This window comes from Teleopsis dalmanni, chromosome X (assembly GCF_002237135.1).
Source record: "Teleopsis dalmanni isolate 2A chromosome X, ASM223713v2, whole genome shotgun sequence".
Lineage (NCBI taxonomy): Eukaryota > Metazoa > Arthropoda > Insecta > Diptera > Diopsidae > Teleopsis > Teleopsis dalmanni.
In genome coordinates this window covers 55,231,774-55,253,517 of record NC_051848.1, presented here as the reverse complement: position 1 = coordinate 55,253,517, position 21,744 = coordinate 55,231,774, and the positions used below count along the sequence as shown (strand labels likewise).

General features: G+C 31.3%; 1 protein-coding gene across 1 annotated transcript in view; it reads right to left on the bottom strand.

Moving 5' to 3' along the window:
• Window positions 1-5,230, bottom strand: part of LOC119688432 — an 11,957-nt gene extending 6,727 nt beyond the window's left edge. Inside the window, exons 1-3 of the mRNA XM_038103113.1 lie at window positions 4,891-5,230; window positions 3,538-4,800; window positions 46-3,462 (exon numbers count right to left, since the gene is read on the bottom strand). Of these exons, the coding sequence (XP_037959041.1) occupies window positions 46-3,462; window positions 3,538-4,800; window positions 4,891-5,230 (5,020 nt within the window). The remainder of the gene's footprint in view (window positions 1-45; window positions 3,463-3,537; window positions 4,801-4,890) is intronic.
• Between the last annotated feature and the right edge of the window lie 16,514 nt (window positions 5,231-21,744).

Sequence of the window (21,744 nt, the reverse complement as noted above, 5' to 3'; positions counted from 1 at the left end):
TAACACATCAATTATAATAATTCTACAGAATCCTACAATATTAACAATTTGACTTTAACCGCTCTAACATCCCGCCCCCCTTGAAAGGATTTTCAATTGGTAATAGTGCGAGTTTGTGGATTGGACGCCGTATTACTCCTTTTGGGGTTTGCACATCAACAACACGAACCAAATTATCTGGACCCCTGATGCAATGCACGATTCGGCCCATCAACCAGCGTTGTGGAGGCATATTGTCTTCATGGATTAAAACCAGAGCCCCCTCGGTGATGTTAGATTGTTCTTCTGTCCATTTGGTGCGTATCTGCAGCTCATTCAGATAGTCTCTAGACCATCTGCGCCAGAAGTGATGTTTGACTGCGGTTATACGAGACCATTTATCAATTAATGAAGCAGATTCATACTGAGGACTTGGTTCAGATAAAGTTTTGAGCGGCCCACCGATAAGAAAATGTGCTGGCGTTAGCGCTTCATAATCGCTCGGGTCACAAGAATGAGGTGTGATTGGTCGCGAATTTAAGATAGCTTCGATTTCAATCAGTGCTGTTCCAAGCTCCTCAAAGGTGAATCGAGTATTTGATAGTGTTCGATACAGATGGCCTTTCGCGCTTTTTACAGCCGCTTCCCATAGACCTCCAAAGTGAGGTGCTCGGGGCGGTATAAAATTGAAATTTATGAATTGGTTGCTGCAAAAGGTCTGCAGCATCACTTGATTAGACTTCTCGAAAAACATTCTTTTTAACTCTGCTAGTTTGTTGTTAGCCCCAACGAAGTTCGTGGCGTTGTCGCAATAGATGTCTGATGGTAACCCTCGTCTACCGATTAACCTTTTCAGTGCTGCAATAAATGCCTCCGTAGATAAGTCTGACACGGCTTCTAGATGAGCTGCCTTTGTAGACAGACAAACGAACACGGCTATATAGGTCTTATATGGAACCCGTCCCCGAATTCGGAGATACGTTAATATCGGACCGCAAAAATCTACCGCAGTACGCGCGAATGGACGGCTTGGAGTGAGGCGTTCGATTGGGAGATTACCCATCATTTGATTAAGTAGTTTGGGTTTATAACGCACGCAGTGAATACACGAGTGCACGACTCGGCGTGCAATTTCTCGAATATTAATTATCCAGAAGTTTAGTCGAGTAAGGGCAATTAGTGCTTTTGCGCCTGCATGATAGTTGCACAAGTGTATATGCCGAACATAAAGTTCCACAAAATAACAGCCCTTCGGCAACAAAATAGGGTGACGTTGGCCTACTGAGATGTCACTCAGCTCGAGGCGACCTCCCACCTTTAGTAATTGATAACCGAATACATTGTCCAGGAAGGGATTTAGATGCTTTAATGTACCTTCGGCTGGGTTCCCTCGTTGTAGGCGTTGTATATCAATTTCGAAGAATTGCTGTTGGATGACCCAAATAATACAGTGCAATGTCTTTTGTAGCTGAATAGGTTGGAGGGTACATTCTCCGTTCTTCAATTTATTCTTGGTTACATGATAAAAACGCTGTACCTGCGCTATTACTCGTAGCATCTTAGTGTATGAACTATATCTTGACAATACCTGTAATACGTAGTTGTCTTCATTTGTGTTAACGAATACAACCTTTCGCGTCTCTTTATTGACTTCTTCCATATCCAGGTTGTGACATTTCAAATGCGGCCAGTATTTATCAGCGAGTAACAAAAATTCCGGCCCCGTAAACCAACAAGACTCTGATAATTGGCGGATGTTACAGCCGCGCGACACAACATCTGCCGGGTTGGATTGGGTAGGAACGTGTCTCCATTGCCCATTTGCGGTAATATCTTGAATTTCCGCTACTCGATTGCCAACGAATGCAGACAGGGTTGATGAGTGCTGCTTCAACCAATGTAATACAATCTGTGAATCAGTCCAAAAAAACGTTTCACCCTTAAATTGCGCAAATATTGGTTGGACCTTCTGATACAGTTTGGCAAGAAGTAAGGCACCACAGAGTTCTAGTTTAGGTAGCGACTTCCGCTTTATAGGTGCCACACGGGATTTTGCAGTGAATAGCCTGACCGTCACCTTACCTGATGTGTTTTGTGATCGGAGAAATATACAGCAACCATATGCGCGTATTGAAGCGTCACAGAAACCGTGTACATCAACCTGTTGATAGTTTATGGATAGGCAGTATCTCGGCACCTTAACCGATGAAAGCGTTGTAAGATCTTGAATAAATGTTTTCCAAGCTGAGTGAAGATTTTGAGGGATTGACTCGTCCCAGTCCACACGCAAAAGCCACAATTCTTGCATCATAATTTTGGCTACGAGTATGATCGGTGCTAGTAATCCAAGCGGGTCGAATAATGAAGACGCAAGGGATAAGATGGTGCGTTTTGTTACAATATGACCTGGTTGTGCATTGAACGAAAATAGGAAAACATCTTGCATTTGGTGCCACTTGATGCCTAGAGCGCTGGTGACTGTATCTGTATCAAGATTCAAACTCTTTGTTGTAGTATCGCTAATGAAGTCATGATGGTTTGAATGCCATTTGTCAAGATCGAAGCAACCCTTCTGTAGAATGGCCGTTAACTGATGTCTGATATTGGTGAGTTGATCAATGGAATCTGCTCCACCTAAGAAGTCGTCGACAAAGAACGCTGATTTAATGAGTGCAGCGCCTATTGGGTATTGTGTTTCAAATTTGTCCGCCAAATACTGCAAACTCCTGGTTGCTAGGAAAGGTGCTGATGCAGTACCATAAGTGACTGTATTCAACTCGTAAGTACTAACAGGATCGGACTCCGTATCTCGCCAAAAAATATATTGGAATTTTCGATCTGGTTCATCTATCAGTATCTGTCGGTACATCTTAACAATGTCAGCCGTCAAGGCATATCGGTGCAAACGAAATTGAAGTAGCAACAGGTATAACTCCGGCTGAATTGTCGGGCCGACCAGTAGAATATCATTTAATGAACGTTGCGAAGTTGTTGGACATGACGCATCAAAAACCACCCTCAGCTTGGTCGAAGTGCTCGACGGTTTTAAAACACAATGATGAGGGATATAATAATGAGGTTCGTTGGTTTTCGGAGTCTCAACACGCGTCATGTGTCCGAGCTCTCGATATTGTTTCATGAATTCTTGATAGTCTTGCTTCAGTGCACGATTAGATGACCATCGCCGTTCTACAGAATAAAAACGGCGCAAGGCGATATTGTGTGTCAAACCAAGACAATCTGGTGAATCTTTGAATGGTAACCGAACGACAATTCTTCCCATCGCATTTTGGTGAACCGTTTCACGATATAATGACTCACACGCAACATGTGCTGGTGACCATGACTTTGAAGCCGATTGCACTTCCTCTATCTTCCACATCATTTCTAATTGATCGGAGACTGTATCTTCAACTGATAATAGGCATTTTGCTGCTGGTGATGCAAATGGCTGACCCTTGTACTTGCCAGATACAATCCATCCTAATAGTGTTTTTTGAAGTACTGGAAGATTTTCACCTAGTTTGATTTGACCGACAGACAAAATATCAAAGAAACTTTCAGCTCCAAGCAAGAGATCAACGCGCTTGGATTTAAAGAATTGCTCATCGGCGAGAGGTGTATTTGGTGGAACCTTCCACGACGATATATCGATTTCAGAACTTGGTTGATATGCGATGTGATTCGTAATACCAAAGTTTAAAGCAAGTTCAAGATTTGAATGACGAGATTTGATTGATGTGAGCGTCTGATACTTTATGTTGGTCAACGAACTACCAATACTGGAAACATGCAACCGATGTTTATGTTTTGCTAAACTAAGCTTCTTTGAAAACTCCTCCGTTATGAAGTTGACCTGAGAGCATGAATCAAGTAAGGCTCTACCCACTTGATAACTTCCCGATGAATCCTTCACTAAAACCAATGCCGTGGCTAGAATTATTTGCTCGGCCGATGACATATTAAGATGGGAATGGCTGGCAACGTTGTCGTTGGGCATAGCAGCGTGTTCTGTGCGTCGTGATGATCCCGCGCTCTTAATATTCGTTGGCAATTGCGAATGATGCAAGAGAGTGTGATGTGGCTTTGCGCAAACCTTACATTTAAACGTTGATGTGCAATTAACCACATGATGGCGTGGCGATAAGCAGTTTATGCAGAGTTTTAGGCTCTTCACCTTTTCAAATCTTTGAACCACCTCCAGTGCCTTAAAACGATGACAATTCTGTATTAGGTGTTCATTGCTAGAACAAAATGAGCAAGAATTGCTGGATGTAGATGCAACAAATGCGTATTGTTTTGAGCGTCTGTTAGTCTTGGAGTTACGATTATTAGGTTTACGTTGTGATGATGACTGATTGCCGTTTCCACTGTCGAGTGATTCGAGAAACTGGCAATGTCTATCCAATAATTTTGAGCAATCTTCCCAACTGGGTAATGTGTCGAAGTTACGCGATTCATTCCATTTCCTACGTGTAATTGCGTCCGTTTTTTGCATGATTAGCGAGATAAGTAGAGCCTCACATATTTGTTTCTCTGTACCTAGCGAACAGAGTGAACCATACAAAGCGGATGCATTGTTTACCAGACTACGGAGTTGTTGGCTTGACTGACCCGATACTGCTGGTAGATCAAATAGTGTCGCGATATTTTCGGCGAAGATTAGGCTATTATTGTCATAGCGCGATTTAAGCCTATCCAGAGCCTTTGGATAGTTTTCATTCGAAATAGGAAATGCCTGTACTGTCTCTAGAGCTTGACCAGTAAGGCAGTTCAGTAAGTGATTAAATTTTTCAATATTTGTGAGGTATATTTCGCGATCTATGATTTGGAGAAACGAATTAATAAAATTGTTATAATCCGAGTACTTACCACTGAATGTAGGTAATTTTAACAGTGGTAATTTTTTACTTGAGGTGGGCATCATTGCTGTTACGTCTAGCACTGATGCATTGTGGGCCTCTTCCTGCAGTTGAGACATGATTAATATTTTGGTGGAAACGTATAGGTCTTCTAATTCATCTCTAGCTGAGTCAGTTGCATCTAATTTCTCGATCAACGTCTGAAAAGCTAAGATTTGTTTAAAATATGATTCTAAAATACCTAGTCGACATTTCAGTTCTGGTTGTGAGAGCGAATTACTCTTTCCTTTGACGAACGTCTTGATTCTTGAAATGCTCGCTTTCGTCGAGGCTCGCTGTTGTTTTAGTTCTGACAGTTCTGCCGTAGTGGTTGGCTCTGCCGTTGCCATTGAAACAGTTGTAGATATTTGAGAACAGCAAGGGATTTGACGAAGTCGAAAAGTCACAATAGCAGCAGTGAGCTTTCCGAAATTGAACTGCTCTTACGGTGGTTGTTGTCAGACGCGACGTTGACGAATCCGCCCACTTACTGATTGGAAGCAACTATTAACCAGTAATCAACAAGTTAACTTGTTGTTGTTGTTGTAATTGTTCAGCGTGACCTTGATGCGGACACGAGGTTCTATTTGGCGCTTAGCAGAACCTAAGCCGAGAACCATAGAATGCACAATAGTACACACGTACGATAGTATATAGTATATATGTACAGATGTACGATATTATTAAAGTTAGCACACTTTAGATATATAACCGTTTAGGAGCAATACTCACACGAGCACATTATGGTTACAAATTAACCAAATACAATAAAAGCGAAAGTATGTACAATCAACAAGTAAAGATAGCTTGTTGTTGTTATTTTAACTGTCGAGCACGACCTTGATGCGGACACGAGATTCTATTTTGAGGTTAGCGGACCTAAACCGAGAACCACCAATTGCACAAGAGTATATACGTACGATAGTACATATGTATGTAATATATATATAGATGTACGATATATTATAATGGTTAGCACACGTTAGCTATATAGCTGGTTAGAAAAAGTATTCACACGCGCACATTATGGTTACAAATTAACCAAAAACAATAAAAGCGAAAGTATATACAATCAACAGGTAAAGGTATCTTGTTGTTGTTATTTTAAATGTCGAGCACGACCTTGATGCGGACACGAGGTTCTGATTTGAGGTTAGCGGACCTAAACCGAGAACCACCAATTGCACAAGAGTATATACGTACGATAGTACATAGGTAATATATATATAGATGTACGATATATTATAATGGTTAGCACACGTTAGCTATATAGCTGGTTAGAAAAAGTATTCACACGCGCACATTATGGTTACAAATTAACCAAAAACAATAAAAGCGAAAGTATATACAATCAACAAGTAAAGGTATCTTGTTGTTGTTATTTTAAATGTCGAGCACGACCTTGATGCGGACACGAGGTTCTGATTTGAGGTTAGCGGACCTAAACCGAGAACCACCAATTGCACAAGAGTATATACGTACGATAGTACATAGGTAATATATATATAGATGTACGATATATTATAATGGTTAGCACGCGTTAGCTATATAACTGGTTAGAAGAAATATTCACACGCGCACTTTAATGGTTACAAATTAACCAAAAACAATAACAGCGAAAGTATGTACAATCAACAAGTAAAGGTATCTTGTTGTTGTAATGTCGAGCGCGATCTTGATGCGGACACGAGGTTCTGGTTTGAGGTTAGCGGACCTAAACCGAGAACCACCAATTGCACAATAATATACGTTCGACAGTCCACAGAATAGCCGTGTGGAAGAAATGCACACACGCGTACACTAATGATTACAAACTTAAAGAAAAAATGATTACCACACGTGGGTAATATTTAGATTTTTTAACAAATTGGAGATTAATAACCACTATTAAAATTGCAAAAAGTCCTGTCACGGTCGCCAATGTAAATTATAAGCGTTTTTATAATTGGGTTTTATGATCTTTATTTCAATTTCTTTAACACAATGTAAATTATAAACGTTTTTAGAATTGGGTTTTGGTTTCATTTAATTTATACAATTGAATTTATACAATTTCGGTTATTGATTGTTTAATCACTTTTTTATGTGTACCCGTGTGTTGACACGTTCGCGATCGAAAAACAAGAGACAGCATCAAACCAACGGAGTTTACTTGCAGCCCAAAAAATATAACAAAAAAATTGCTCATCTCGAGCGCAAAAACAAAAGGCAATAAAAACAAGACTTAGAACCGTTGGTTTGATTACATCTTATACAGGGTTAGTTAGATAAATTAATTAACCATATATTAACCATATAAAATATTATATATGAATTATATAATATATTAATTATAATAATTTAATTATACAATATATGATTTAAAATAAATTAAAATATAATAAAATATAATATATAAATCATATAACACATCAATTATAATAATTCTACAGAATCCTACAATATTAACAATTTGACTTTAACCGCTCTAACACTAGGAATACACCAAGTGATGGAGATGTTTTTTTTTTTATTATATTCTAGGACGTCCAATCTGGTTGACTATTATGCTTTGCAATAAAGTGCAATGTCTCTATTAACGGAAGAGAAATGCTGATCTGTGTCGACAACTAGTGTAAAAACGTATTGCACTCAAAAACTATCCTAGATAGTATCTTAAAAAAAATCAGAACGTGAAGGAAACATAAATATTCGACAGAATATAGGACAGGTATTCATATGTGACATTATAATGTGTTTCATAAGTTTTATATGATTAATCAGAGAAATCTGTAAATGAATACCTTCACGTCTAAAATTATACTTGGACAAGATTTTTCTATTTTATTTGCCTTTAACTCATTTTGTGAATAAGATGATTTCTGCTTTGAAATGACAATTATTATTATTATTAGTCTAATTGTAAGAGAAGATACATTAATATTTACTTATTATTTACTTATTTTTAAAGAAAAACAATTTATGGACCTACCTATATTTAACTCCTAAAATATATATATTCTTTAATTAGGTTTTATATTTGTTACTGGGCTTAGATCGTTTATTTAACACATAAATTTATAAAAATTTATTTAAATAAAATAAAAAATTATACTTTCTAATTGTGTTAAATATTTAATTATGTTTAACATTTTATACAAAATTTTTTTTATTACAAATATCTCGGTCTGAATTTCGGAATATTGGTCTTTATAACAATTTATTAAATTATTAAGTGATACTTAAGTGATACTTAGCACTCAATTGTATATTACAGATATACAATATATTTATTTAAAAATTATATTGATTTCTGTACTCAAGACTGCTTTTGAAATTTTCGACTTTTCAAATTATTCAACCTTGCCATCTATAGGTATATAGCTCCATATTATGTCAAAAGTTATAAGCCAGCATTGTAGACATTATAAGCTATTTAATGGTCAAAATCATTGTTCTTTTTTTTTTGACTTATTCAAATATAAATAAATAATTTTTCAGTATAAATCTATTGCACAATTATTTCTTATTAAAAATTTAATGCCTAAAACATAGTTTCGAAATATGAACGAGGTTCTAATAAAACCTAGTCTTATAATTCCTTTCATAAATTATTTAATTCCATTAATAGTTTTTTAAGTTTTCTTTAATATATAAAAAATATAAAAAAAAATAAACTAAACTTATGAAACAGTGCTCATAATTCTAGAAAGTATTACTTATAAGAGACCTAAACAGTAGATGGGAGAATAAAACTTTCTCCCTTTTTTTCAGAAAAATGTTTAAAATCACAATTCTTATTTAGTAATTTTAGTGATAATAAGTGTTAGAAAAGTGCTTCTTTGTTGCCACAATTTAAATTTTTTGTTTTGAAATTTTTATATAAAGGCTAAACTATAACTTTTAGTTATAGTTTCTTTTGTTAATATATTGAATATTTTTACTTCACAATTTGAAATTGTTGGATTAAACGTTGAACTTTAATTCTATAGAAGGTTACTTGAGTTCTTGAATATATTTTAAATAAATGGCCAATGGTGAGACCTAAATAATTTCTATTAATTTGTTGCGAAACAAGAGAGCGAACCAATTTTGGACTGTAAATGACTAAACTATAAACAACCATATACGACAGAGGCATTAGTTCGATTTTTAACTTCACATTCCATATACCATATATTGTTATAACTTGAATTGACTATGAAGATATTAGAGTTAACGAGATCAAGACTTACATTTTGCGGACCGCAACCAGAAATATTCTTTGTTAGAGTGAGATAGTGAGATAGTGAGTTTTTAAATAATTTTAGTAACTTTAAAAAAACGTTCTATTATTATAAAATAGTACTTATGAATTCATATTGAATATGGATGATATCTTCAGCGTTATAAAAAGCATCCTCATCACTTTCGAGCTCGTTTAAGAATAAAATTCCCGGTTTTGGAAAAAAGATTAAATTTTTTTCGTAGAAGATGATATGTTAAGAATTTGTATTTGTACTAATTCTTTAATTGCAATAACTCATGGTCTATAACTAAATGAATTTTAAGTTTTTTATATTTAAATAATAATTTATTGAACATTTTACAGGTAATGTGAACAATTACAATTCAGTATATATAAGTTATAATTTTTTTTTAAAAATAAATTATGTATTAAAAATGATTAATTCCAATTTTTAGTTTTGATTAAGCATTACATTTTACTTATAAATCCATAATTTGACGGTGGAGTTATAATTAGAAGTATTTCTAAAAAATTAATCAATCACGCATGAGTGCGATCCATTGAATAAAATTTCAGGATTTATACCACAAAACATTTTAATTTTTGTTTTTGATTAAAAAGTCTATTAAGAAATAAAAAGATATTGAAATCCTAAGATAAAACGATATTTCAGTTGATGAATGAAACTCCGAAAAATATATTACGTATATGTACAAGTTAACACCTGCGACTTTCGAATCCGGCCTTCTGTTTAGTTTCATTAACGGAGTAATTATACGATATTATTTGAAGGCATGATGGATACCCAACGGGACATCATCATGTTTGTTTGGGAAAATCCCGTTTGGCTTCGGTAGCGGATTATGTGGGGTGCACCTTAAATAATTGAAATAATTTTAAAAAAATACTTATTTAGAATATATAAATCCAATGCTAAAATTTTAATTCAATATCTGGCAATAGTTTAAATATTCGCAAGTAAAATTTAAAAATGGAAGAAATTAAGGAAATAAAAATTAAGAGTTTTTTAATCATAATTTGAATAATAAAGAGGGAGAAGATTATTAGAAGAAGATTATAACTTAATTATAAACAACTTTAATCAATCTTTATGAATCTCTTCTATGATTTCGTTTGCAATCACCACGCATATTTCATTTAAATAATTCAATTTGACAAGACACAAATTAGTGTTTAATCAGGTCTTAACCTTTGTTGGACACCTTTGTTGAACCTTTGTTAATGAAATCCAATATATTGCGAAAATAATGAAATCATTAAACAATAATTTGTGACTTGTCAAATTGAATGGTTTAAATGAAATATGCGTGGTGATTGCAAACGAAATCACAGAAGAGATTTATAAGGATTCATCAGTTATGAATAAAAGCTCAATTAGGCTGTCACAAGAATTCATATAATTGAACTCATTAGAAATAGAAAATGTATGCAAATTAATTTTAGTGCATTGAAGCCGAAAAAGTGCTTCAAATGTCATCTTCAACTAATATTTTCTCACGTACTGCAGATGGTTTGCCAATTCTTCATGTAAAAGCTGTACAAAAGAATCTGCATTATGTGGAGCCTATAATCCTTGTCACATTAGTGGTGGGATAAATTACATTGCTAAAGTAATTTTCTCTTACATTGATGTTAACACATCTATTGTAAGATTTATAGATGGCGTCAGTATTTAAGAGATATATTTTGTAAACTTGAAAGCCTATAGCTTTTATAAAGAACAGGAAAAAAAATAAGAAGATGAACACTGACACATGAGTTGGAGCACAATTTCAATCGCATCCGTAGAACCGCAACCACAACAAAAGTCATTATAGGGAGGACCTAGCTACATAGCATGTCTTCTCATTAAGTCTATGGATACTTATTTTATATACATGTTACATATTTTGATCATAAATGAATCTCATATATACTAAAAACAGAAACATTTTATTTTATTTGATCGATATTGTAAGCCGTCTGATTGATTTTGGTCTTTATAAAAATATTGGTGTAATAGTTAAATACGCTCTAATGACCACCTCAGCAGAAAAAAACGACTGGAGTATTTTCACTCAATGATTCGCCCTGCCCTTAAGACTACATTTTGTTTCAATCTGATTATGAACTCCAGCTAACTACACTTTGTTCCCAAACCATTCACTTTTACTTTCACTTTCTTGAAAACCTGTGAGTCTATATCACCTCCATGAACCTAAAGAGTTGTTTTAAATCTGTTTTGCTTGATTTAGTACCACAACACCTGCGAACGGAAAGGCGTTTCAGTTTTAATACATTTCACGGCCGCAAGTTTATAAAACCCTAACGATTTCATTTCGTTTGCTTTCCCTCACCCCGCTTTAATTTCTACACAAAATAATAGCAGTGTTTTCACTCAGAATTTTTAATGTCTGAAGACATGCAAGCAATATGCACCTTCAGCCCTTGATTATTATTTTCACCGAGTAATGCAACTGAGGTGGCAACTATTTTTAGGATAGCAAAAAGTGTTCAATTTTAAAATAATCGTTTTTGTTTATTTTTAATGAATTAAAAACTTCAGCGGAAATATTTAACACAATTTTAAAAATAGTTTTGTAGAAGAAAAAATAGCAAAACCTGAAAATAGTATATAATACTACTTGTTAAGACCGGTCTTCTCCAAAATTGCCTCGAATATTTGGCAAGCTTTCCTCATACAATTTAAATAGAGTTTAGTATGTATATGAGGATATTCGTATCGCAGAGCGAGAGATATTGGAAGTCATTGAACCGTGCTTATTTTATATTAACATGACGAGACAAAGTATGCATTTGAAGCACAAATCGATATAATTAAATACTGGGTTATATACAACCATGATATGGTGTGACAGATAACACATGAAGATGAGTTCTAAATACATTTCCAGTTTATTTTTCATTTTAATACATATTTTCATATTTTCGTTTTAATATATTTCAAAGTTTGTGTTAAGAATTATCACTAACGGTTTTGACATTTTTGTGAATAATTAAGTCCTCAATAGAACTAAATTTTTAGTAAAGACGCTGGTTTACAAGCCTCCCATTTATATGGTATTCAAATAAGGTTTGATTTGTAGAAAGTATCTCAAAAGATATCTCATGGATTCATATAAAAGACCTTGTCTGTTGCTAAAGAACACTTTTGGCTTTATTTAAAGTTCACTAAGTATGTCTACTTGGGTATAGAACTCGGTTCGGGTTAGCATTTTTCTCCTCTTTATATAACAAAGGTTCTTCTGTTTGTTGAAAAATAAATTTTGTTGATTAGAATTTTACACAAAATAATTCAGTTTTAAAATAAATTAATGATCAGTTTTGATTTTGTCAACCAAACTTGGCAGCTCAAGGGAAATATTTAAAAAAGTGAAGCTGATAAAAGTATCTGCAAAATGTAAAGATTTATTTGTCACTAAGGATTTAATTGAAATAAATATAATAATATGAGTCAGATAATAGACTTCCTAAAAAATCTATTGGTAACAAACTAAACTTCTCTCGTAGGTTTATTTATATTATTATTATTGATTACAATTTTCATTTCAATAGTCAGAGGTACCATACTTTTATAGACCTACCTTCTGCTCTAAATAGGTATCTAAATGTGTCATGTATAACAAAATTGCGATTTCAACGCATTATAGTTATTTTAAACATCAAGACATACATATATACACTTGGAAACATACATAAAGCCAAGATTCTTGTTTCCATCAATCCTTATTAAATTGTACAATAATTTATTATTATGCATTTTTTTTGTAAATAAATAAAATAAAGTAGGTTTGGAGATAAAAATTAAGGACATTCTACTTTGTATTAACGTGGGTTATATTACCCTCGTTCTCAGGCGGTGTTTAAACTTCATTAAAGCAACTTTTTCAGTGCCCGCGTGAACAAAATATTACCTATATATCGTATCAAAAAGAACGCATATATACGATTTTTTAAAAAAAATATTACAATCTTTTGAAATTAACATTTTAATCTAGATATTACTTTCTATCAATTTTTTTTTCAGTTTTCACACACCGTCTAAAAAAGCGTTCCTAATAAGAAATACGGATTCAGTATTTTTTTTTTGTTGTTTTTGAAATTGGTATTAAATTTTGGAGCAGTTGGTAACAGTTTTAAAATTCCTCATACGATTTAACATGATTTCCCATATCTTAAAAACAGATCTCTTCCACGTACACAGAACACCGTTGAGAGTAAAAGGATATGAAATGATTATGTGTGATCTCCATAATATCACAAGAAATATTAAGAAACCATGTGTATGTTGGTATTAGTGTTGTGAATATACCAATAAATAGATTGTCTCTATTGTATGTCTCTATATGTCATTAAAAATGTTTTATTTGAATTTGCAAAAGTACATGTAAAGTTATTGATAACAGAAATCAGCATTATAGTGCTGTCTTAAACCACTATAATTATTGTTTAAAAAGTTTGATTTGGGTTCCTCGTCTTCAACTTTGTACTCAATTTATTGTAGGTGGGGATGTGATAATATATTATTTACATTTTGAAGCTTTAATATGAAATTATGTATATGAATAAAATATGAATTATGTGATTATAGTAATTGGAATACGCACCTTAAAAACATTAGCCGCTGTTGAATGTAACATATTCCCTTCTTTTTTTAGTAAAACTTCTTTTTAGTAAAACATTATAAATATTTTAAAACTGATATATAAATTTAAATATTGTCAATTGTTTCCCTTTTTACTCGTTATTTTTTGTTTAGAGCAACTATTTTTTTTATTACAGGATTAAAGGATTTTGGAGTACCGATTTATAAATCTAATTATTAGTACTTATTTCAACTCCTACCTGTAATTGCTGAACTTGAGTAATTGATTTTTATAATACTACGATTACAGGTTTTTTGATAGCTCTGATGGCTTGATATGTCAAAACCTTTCGGATAGAATATGTCAATTTTTTTATATCAACAAAAACGTGAAATACATTTCCTTTTAGGACGCATAGGAAGATATGATGACCTACGGTCCGTCATCAGTTAAAAGATAAATAAATGATAATAATTCTAGTATAGTTAAAACTTAGTGTGGGTCAGGGATAAGTCCCCCCAGCCGCAAAAGAATAAAAGTGCGCAATGGCACTAACTCAAATCACAACAACAACAACAACAATCTTTTAAGTTTTTTATTTCGGCTGATCTAATTCTTGACAATAGAAATTATTATCAATCATTTTTATTGACTATGGTAACCTCATAAGCCCATCTAACAAATTTTTCCGGACACATATATTAGAAATTCTCTAGGAATTTTGACATAATGACGGCTCTACGTCATTGAAAATTTTGTGGGCAGAAAATTTAATGAAGATTTCAATAGCGGCAAATGTGTAATTTAACATAAAATGTAATTTGTTTTTGTAGCTGTGTAAAATATGAAATTTCCCTAATTAAATTTTAATATACGTACATACATATACACATGCATACATACATGCATACACATCTAATCAACAACGTCAACGCATAAACCAAAATAATTAAGCTTAAAATCCTTTTCAATTTTACGATCTCGTCAATGAAGTCAAATGAAAGCTTTCGTTTTATCGTCGGCCAACTGTTTTGATTTCTATGGCACTTCATTTTGTATGTAGGAAGCTTTTGTTTTGCTTTGCAAAGTTATTTCTTTTCTCTTTGATATGCTCTTAAAAAGCTCCAACGCACACAAACATGCATACGTTACCATCAATAAAAGCAAATATGTGCACTTTTACTGGCGTTAGTGGGAGCAGCAGCACACATTCAGTTTTGTTTTTGCTTTGCTTTATGTTTTCATTTGATTCATTTGGTTTGTTTTGTTTTGTTGTGTTTTTGTTTTTGTTTTTGTTTTGTTTTTGGTCTCATATGTTTAAGCGTTAACAGTTCAGTCGCTTTCGACATGTCGCCGGCGCATAAGCACATTTGTACGTAGCACGCCAGCTATGAACGTGATTGCGTGATTATTATCGCTACACACACGCCAAAAGCTAACGGCGTTCATATTGCATTGCCGTTGGTGCGTCTGCATTGTGTGCCGCCAAATTGTTTTGGTTAACAGTCGAAGAAGCAAGACTCATCATGCATTAACTTAACAGTGAATTAACGAGAACTCGGTACTCGGAACTCGGAATTCGGAACTCGGAACTCAAAACTCGGGTGTTGTGCATGCTAAGCGATTCGTTGATTCGTTGTCGTTTCAATTCATTTTTCGAATCTGACTGAAGTTGTTTTTAGAAAAGTGCTTTCTTAATAGGCCAAGCCGCACTTAATGTGATTTTTTGATTTTTTTTTGTGTATGAAAAAACGAAAACATTTCGATTTTAAGTGAAAAAGGATAAGAAAAATGTGAATAATTTTAAATTAAAATAAAAAAAATATAATAATTTATATAAACTAAGTAATTGTTAAAATTTTGTAAAGTGTGATTTTTTTTCTTCAAAAAAACAAAAAAAAAAAATTGGTGTTTAATATTTTTCAAAAACATATATACATATATATATTTAATATATATCACTTCAAGTATTGTATACAAATTATTTAAAAAATAGTGAAAAAACTGTTATAAAACTGTAATAAAAAAGTTGTTTAATGCGGATAAACATATACATATGTATGTATGCATGTGTATAAAAATTACGTTTTAAAAAATAATATTACTATAGTTAATACATTAAAGCTAAAAATAAATATTTTATGAAATTGCATACATTATTTTATAAAAATCATGTCATATATATATAGTTTCTTAAGTATATAAATAACTATATATTGTTTACATATGTATGTAGAAAATAAATATAAGAATAGTTAAATAATAATATTAATAAAATAAATTTTAATCTGCATTAAATAGTGTATAATCTTACAAGTTTTAATATATTAATGGAATATTCGATTGACCACACAGAAGTTGGACAGCCATTCACTAATCAATGACAATGAATAAATTTTAATATTTAATTTAAAAATCAAAAACGAAATAAATTTGAAAAAGTTATAAAAAAATACAAAAAATCTAATAAATAAATGTCAAAGTTATTGAAACAAATAACCCATGAAACTGAAAATTAAAAAATGCATACAAAAAAATTTCATTAAAATTTAAATTTACAAAAAAAAAAAAAAATAATTAATATGTAAACTTAAAAAAACTAACTAATCAAAAATATATTAACTAAAAAAATAGTTAAAGTTAATAAAAATATTTTAACAAACTTTATACTAACAAATTAGTGTTTTGTAAGAAACCCACAAAGTAAACTATAATATAACTAATTAGCTAATTTTAACAATTAAATGAATACAATGAAAGATATGAAAAATAAAAATAAAAAACAATAAGCTTATTATATAATTAACTGTACAAAATGTGAAAAATCGAAATATAATTTATTCTTACACATGAACAAATATATTTTTAAAATAATAAAACAAAAAAAAACAAAAAAAATTAATACAAGTCAAATTAAATTCTTACAAATTAATATCATAGAAAACACAAAATATATTTTTTTAATAAAAAAATTTTTGTAAAATCTTTTAAGATACATATCCGTCAAAAAAAACCATAATCGAAAAGTGTTAATTTCATTTTAATATATAACAGTCTATATAAAAAAATTGTACATAAGTGTTAATTAGTTAAACAAATATAAGTTTAAAATGAAATAAAAACAGTAACTTAAATATGCTAATATAATAAATCATATATAATTTATATAAATAAATACATATATATAAACAGGTAAGATAAATTCATCTTTTATATGAAGGGATACTTTGTTCCATTATAATTTAATTAGATATGCTCAGATAACCTATTAATATTTAAATTTTTTTTATATGATATCCATACGTTTTATACAAAATAATAAAATATATCGACAATTTAATTTGTTAATTTAATTATTAACTTTATATTATTATTATTATAATTAATTTTTTGTTTTGTTATACATGCTTTATAAAGCAGTTTTAAAATTTGTCATAAAAGTCCTCAATCAAATGAAATCGACTTAAATAAATATATAAAATGAAATAATTGAACACAAGAAATTAAATAATGTACAGATATATAATTTATAATAAAAAACTCTAATTAAAATAATTTAATATGTTTTATAAATTTTTAACACTAATATATTAAAAAAAGAAAATCAGTATATCAGTCAAAAAAGAAAAATAATTTCTATCTAAATCATTTTATTAAAAATTTATATAGAAATGCTAAATTCTTAATCTGGGCATCAGGTCATTAGGATACCCATAGAATTAAAAGGACAATAAGTTTAGCCAAAAAAATACAGACAATTCCTCTATAGGTCGGGACTTATTTTACGAAGTTTACGGGTGTTCAAAACCTTTACAAAAAGAACACTACATTTTTAATCTGGACATCAGGACATGAAGATACCCAAGAGAGCTATTCATTGAACCAAACAAAAAGCAGAGACAATTCTTCTATAGGTCAGGATTTATTCTATGGACTTTGTGGGTTTTGAAGGATACTGGGTTCATTGTTCCAATATCAAGAAAAGTAGATTTCGACTCTAACATTTATAATCAAACAAACTTCTTGAGCAGTAACCCTTTTTTTTCTAGCTGCGCTACGCACTACATGCGCCATATTCTTAAATAAATTTTCACAGTGTGTACATTCTGAATTGAGGTCACCCTCACTCACATCAGTTCTTGTGTAAATAAATTTTTATAAAGTCACAATTTCATGACTTAAAGAATATAAGAATGTTATACAAGAATGGTTTCAAAAATCACTTAATTCATGAATAGGAAGAAAATAGTCTGATTAACTTCTGGCAAAAACAATAGGAATACGAAAAGCAAACAGGGTAATCCATCGTAACTTAATTACGACAAAAAGTGTCGTTAACCTTAGCAAACTAATATATATAAGTTTAGGTAATCACAGCTCACAGTTGGACGAGGTACCATTTCAGGTTGGTTTATATGCCATCGATTTCTATAGACTCTGTCATAATTATCAGCAAATGGTAAAACATGTGATATATACATAACTCACTCCGATTAGACTAGTTATGTTAAGAACTAATTATCTAAAGTCTAGAACTTTTTATTAAATACCGCTAGACTTGCATAAAATTCAACTCATAGCAGTTGACAGATTTTCTAACAATTTAGAGCTAGGGTCATTTAATGAAAAGACTGTACAAAATGCCTGTTTAAGTGAACTAACTATCTAAAAGATACTAACTTGTCATTACTGAAAAATATCAGTGCTTTATATATACCGTTCTGAGCACTTCTTCGTTGGTAACTTTTATCAATCCAAGGTATTTTCAATAGATCTATCTATAAATCTATTTTGAAACTTCTACAAACAGTGTTCTAAAAATATTTTAATAACAACAGTTAACAGTATATATAATTATTCCAAATTACTAAAATAAATTAATTTAACCAATTGCAACGAACATAACATTCTGGGTGGATATATAGTCTTCCTCGTCTCTGAAACTCTTTTTCTTTTTTTTAAAAACTACTTTGATTGTTTTTAGATCTTTAAGGAGTTATGTGGAGTTAAAACATTAGCTTCGAATCTGCTGAAGAAATTCACTTTACACTTTTATTTATACAATCCATTTGAACAAAATTTTAGAACTTTTTGTGATAGCATTTTTGGTTCAAAGTTTGCTAATTCAACATCCATTCCACAGAGGACTCTTCCACACGTTAATCATTACGCAATATTATAGGCATTTTTTTTTTATTTTACAGTATGTGGAAAGCATCACAAACCCAGTGTGAGACTTGAACCCACTACAATCAACTCTTAAAAATAAAAAGATTTCCACAGCATTCAAGAAAACTTCATTCCGGTAATCAGGGGAGAGAGATGTGAACATATAGGCTTAATACCAAGCGAGCTATGTTCATCTAAGCCAGAAAGCAGGGGCGTGAATTAGGTAGATAGGGTGATAGTAATATTGTCGACGGAAACGCCCACAACTTTATAAGTTTTTTGACCATTATTCAATGGTCAATTGAAAATCATTTAGTGCTTTAGACATTCTCTTTAGAGATAGCAGTTTGTACGCTGTATCGGTATTGATATCTGGTATCGGTTATTATTAACTAAGCTTTCAATTTACAAAGACATAGTAATTATTTGTCCATTTCTTATAATTTATTTTATTTAAAACCAACTTTTATTAATTTCCTTTACTAGTTCAGATTCTATAAATATTTTAAGTATGTAATTAGTGCAGTTCGCGTATAATACAACTTCAGGTTTTTCTAAGATAAACCCCTACGTTTCCATTAAAATTTGTTTGTCATATAGAAAATAATTCGTTATTCTTGATAAGCATCTTTAAGATTATATGCTTACATCTAACGCTATTGATATACATAAACATTGGTTATGATAGCCGGTAAATCTTGCCCCATTACATCTTATATAGCAGTAAGATTCGTTATTTGAGCGTATATTTCGTTGTCACTTTTAAATGAAGAAAAGTTTCTAAAATAAAACAACAAAGTTCTTCATTGCTTTCACAACGGAATATAGTTACATAAGTAGTATTTCTTTCAGTACAAAAATCTGAGTAATAAATAAATTTAACTTTTATCAACGTTATTAAGTTTATTTCGCTACACAAAAATGCTAGATTTGCTTTGCCAACAAAGCACTTACATTACGACATCGAATACTTTTCTAAACGAATCCAAGTACAATAATATTTATTACGATTTAGTATTTCTAAACTTTGAAAGTACTCTCATATCTATTACCTTTTGTAACTCAAGCAAAACTTCCCAAAACTTTGAGAGAATGGTATTAAAAATATAAAATTGAAGATGTTTTGGTATTCAAAATTAAAAGAATAATAAATAAAGAACTTAAATTGTAGTTAACAAAAAAATATATACAACGAAAAAAAACCTATCCACTATATACTAGTTAAAAAATATTAACTCCTAAAGGACATCATTTGCAATAAATTTTTTTAATGTGGTTATACTCAAAGTTTCAATCCTTACAACCCACAGAAATGAAAACTGATAATATAGCTTTTATCATAGAGCTTTACCGCTTTACTGAATGACGCATTTCTTCCATTTAAGGTGTAGTTCTGAATTCAAACACATCGGACTGGGCCCTTATATTCTAATTATTTGGGACTTTCTTTATTAAATACTATGTCTAATAATTGTGAAACTTGTACCTGATATTTTCCTTGTCCTATTCCTTATTCCTTAGTTCTCTTTTTCTTGCTTTTTTTAGAGACCGCATTCCATGATGATTCAATTTTCTTCTTATTAGAACGAATTTCTATAGAACTTGTATAATTAGAATAATTTAGTAATGAGAACCTACTATCCAAGACCAAAGAGTATTGCTGGATTTTACAGTGAGACAACATACATATTATCAGTTAATTGACTTGTATATATATTGGTGTGCAAAGATGTGTAAATACGTAGATATAGATTTTTATATATATTTATCTATATTTTTACATAATTATATTTTAGTATAGTTCGTTATTTAGTTCGTATTAATATCACACCTCTATATAGTTAAAGGAATTACATTCTTCCTAATAGACTTCTTTTGCAAGACATTCTGTGAATCTGACAATACTCAATACTCAAAGTGTTAATCCTTCATTGAGTATCTGTTAACTCATTCACATATATAATTGTCAGAGAAATCATTATGTAAAGATTAATATCATGTTTCCACTGCAATTATAACTATTTATGTTAATGAAATTAAGCTTTGATCGTTTCCATTGGCATAAGCTGATTTATGTAATGGAAATAACATTTTACATATAGAATATATAATAAATATTTAAAATTTTGGTGATTTTCCGTGTGGGAAATTTATTTCTAAGGATTGCATTCAACATATTTTGTTTTAAATCAGTTGATTTATTTTTAATAAACTCATTTATATGAAAGCTTAATGAGCAGAACTGCATAAGGCGCGTATTACAACTGAGGTTTATTCATTCATTTTAAGTAATGGAAGTAAAAACATCATTTAAATAGATGCAAGATTTTATTTTGTAGTGTATTTGTTGTTTTTTTAAAACAATTAAAAACTTTGCAGCCAAGTCAGTTCGACAGTCACTGTATTAACTCATGCGCCGAAAAGTATTAGATTTCAAAACGATGGTACCATTGACTTATAAAAAAATTAACTTAATAACGTAGTCTTCAGAAACGGTTCTCGTTCCCTGTTCCAGTAAATCGAATAATTTAAAGTTACCACATTCTGAGCAGGTAGTTGCAATCTGTGACTCGTGCGGACAATTCAACATCGAATTTCATCGAAAAAGATATTCGAGAAATAAATGTTATTTTTTAGAAAAACATGGTTCGAATATGATATAAAACGTTTTCTAAATTTATGATCCAAAATCGAAACAAGTTTTCTCACTTTCGACTTCCCGCATTAATAAAACGTGCCTTAACAGAATTAATACCAATTTTTAATACCAGATTTTTAATAACCTGCTAGTGGACTTTTATGGAATTGGTTTCATATAGATTCAATTTATGATATATGGAAAAACTAAAGAGTTTTAAAGTAATTAAGAATGTAACTTTTA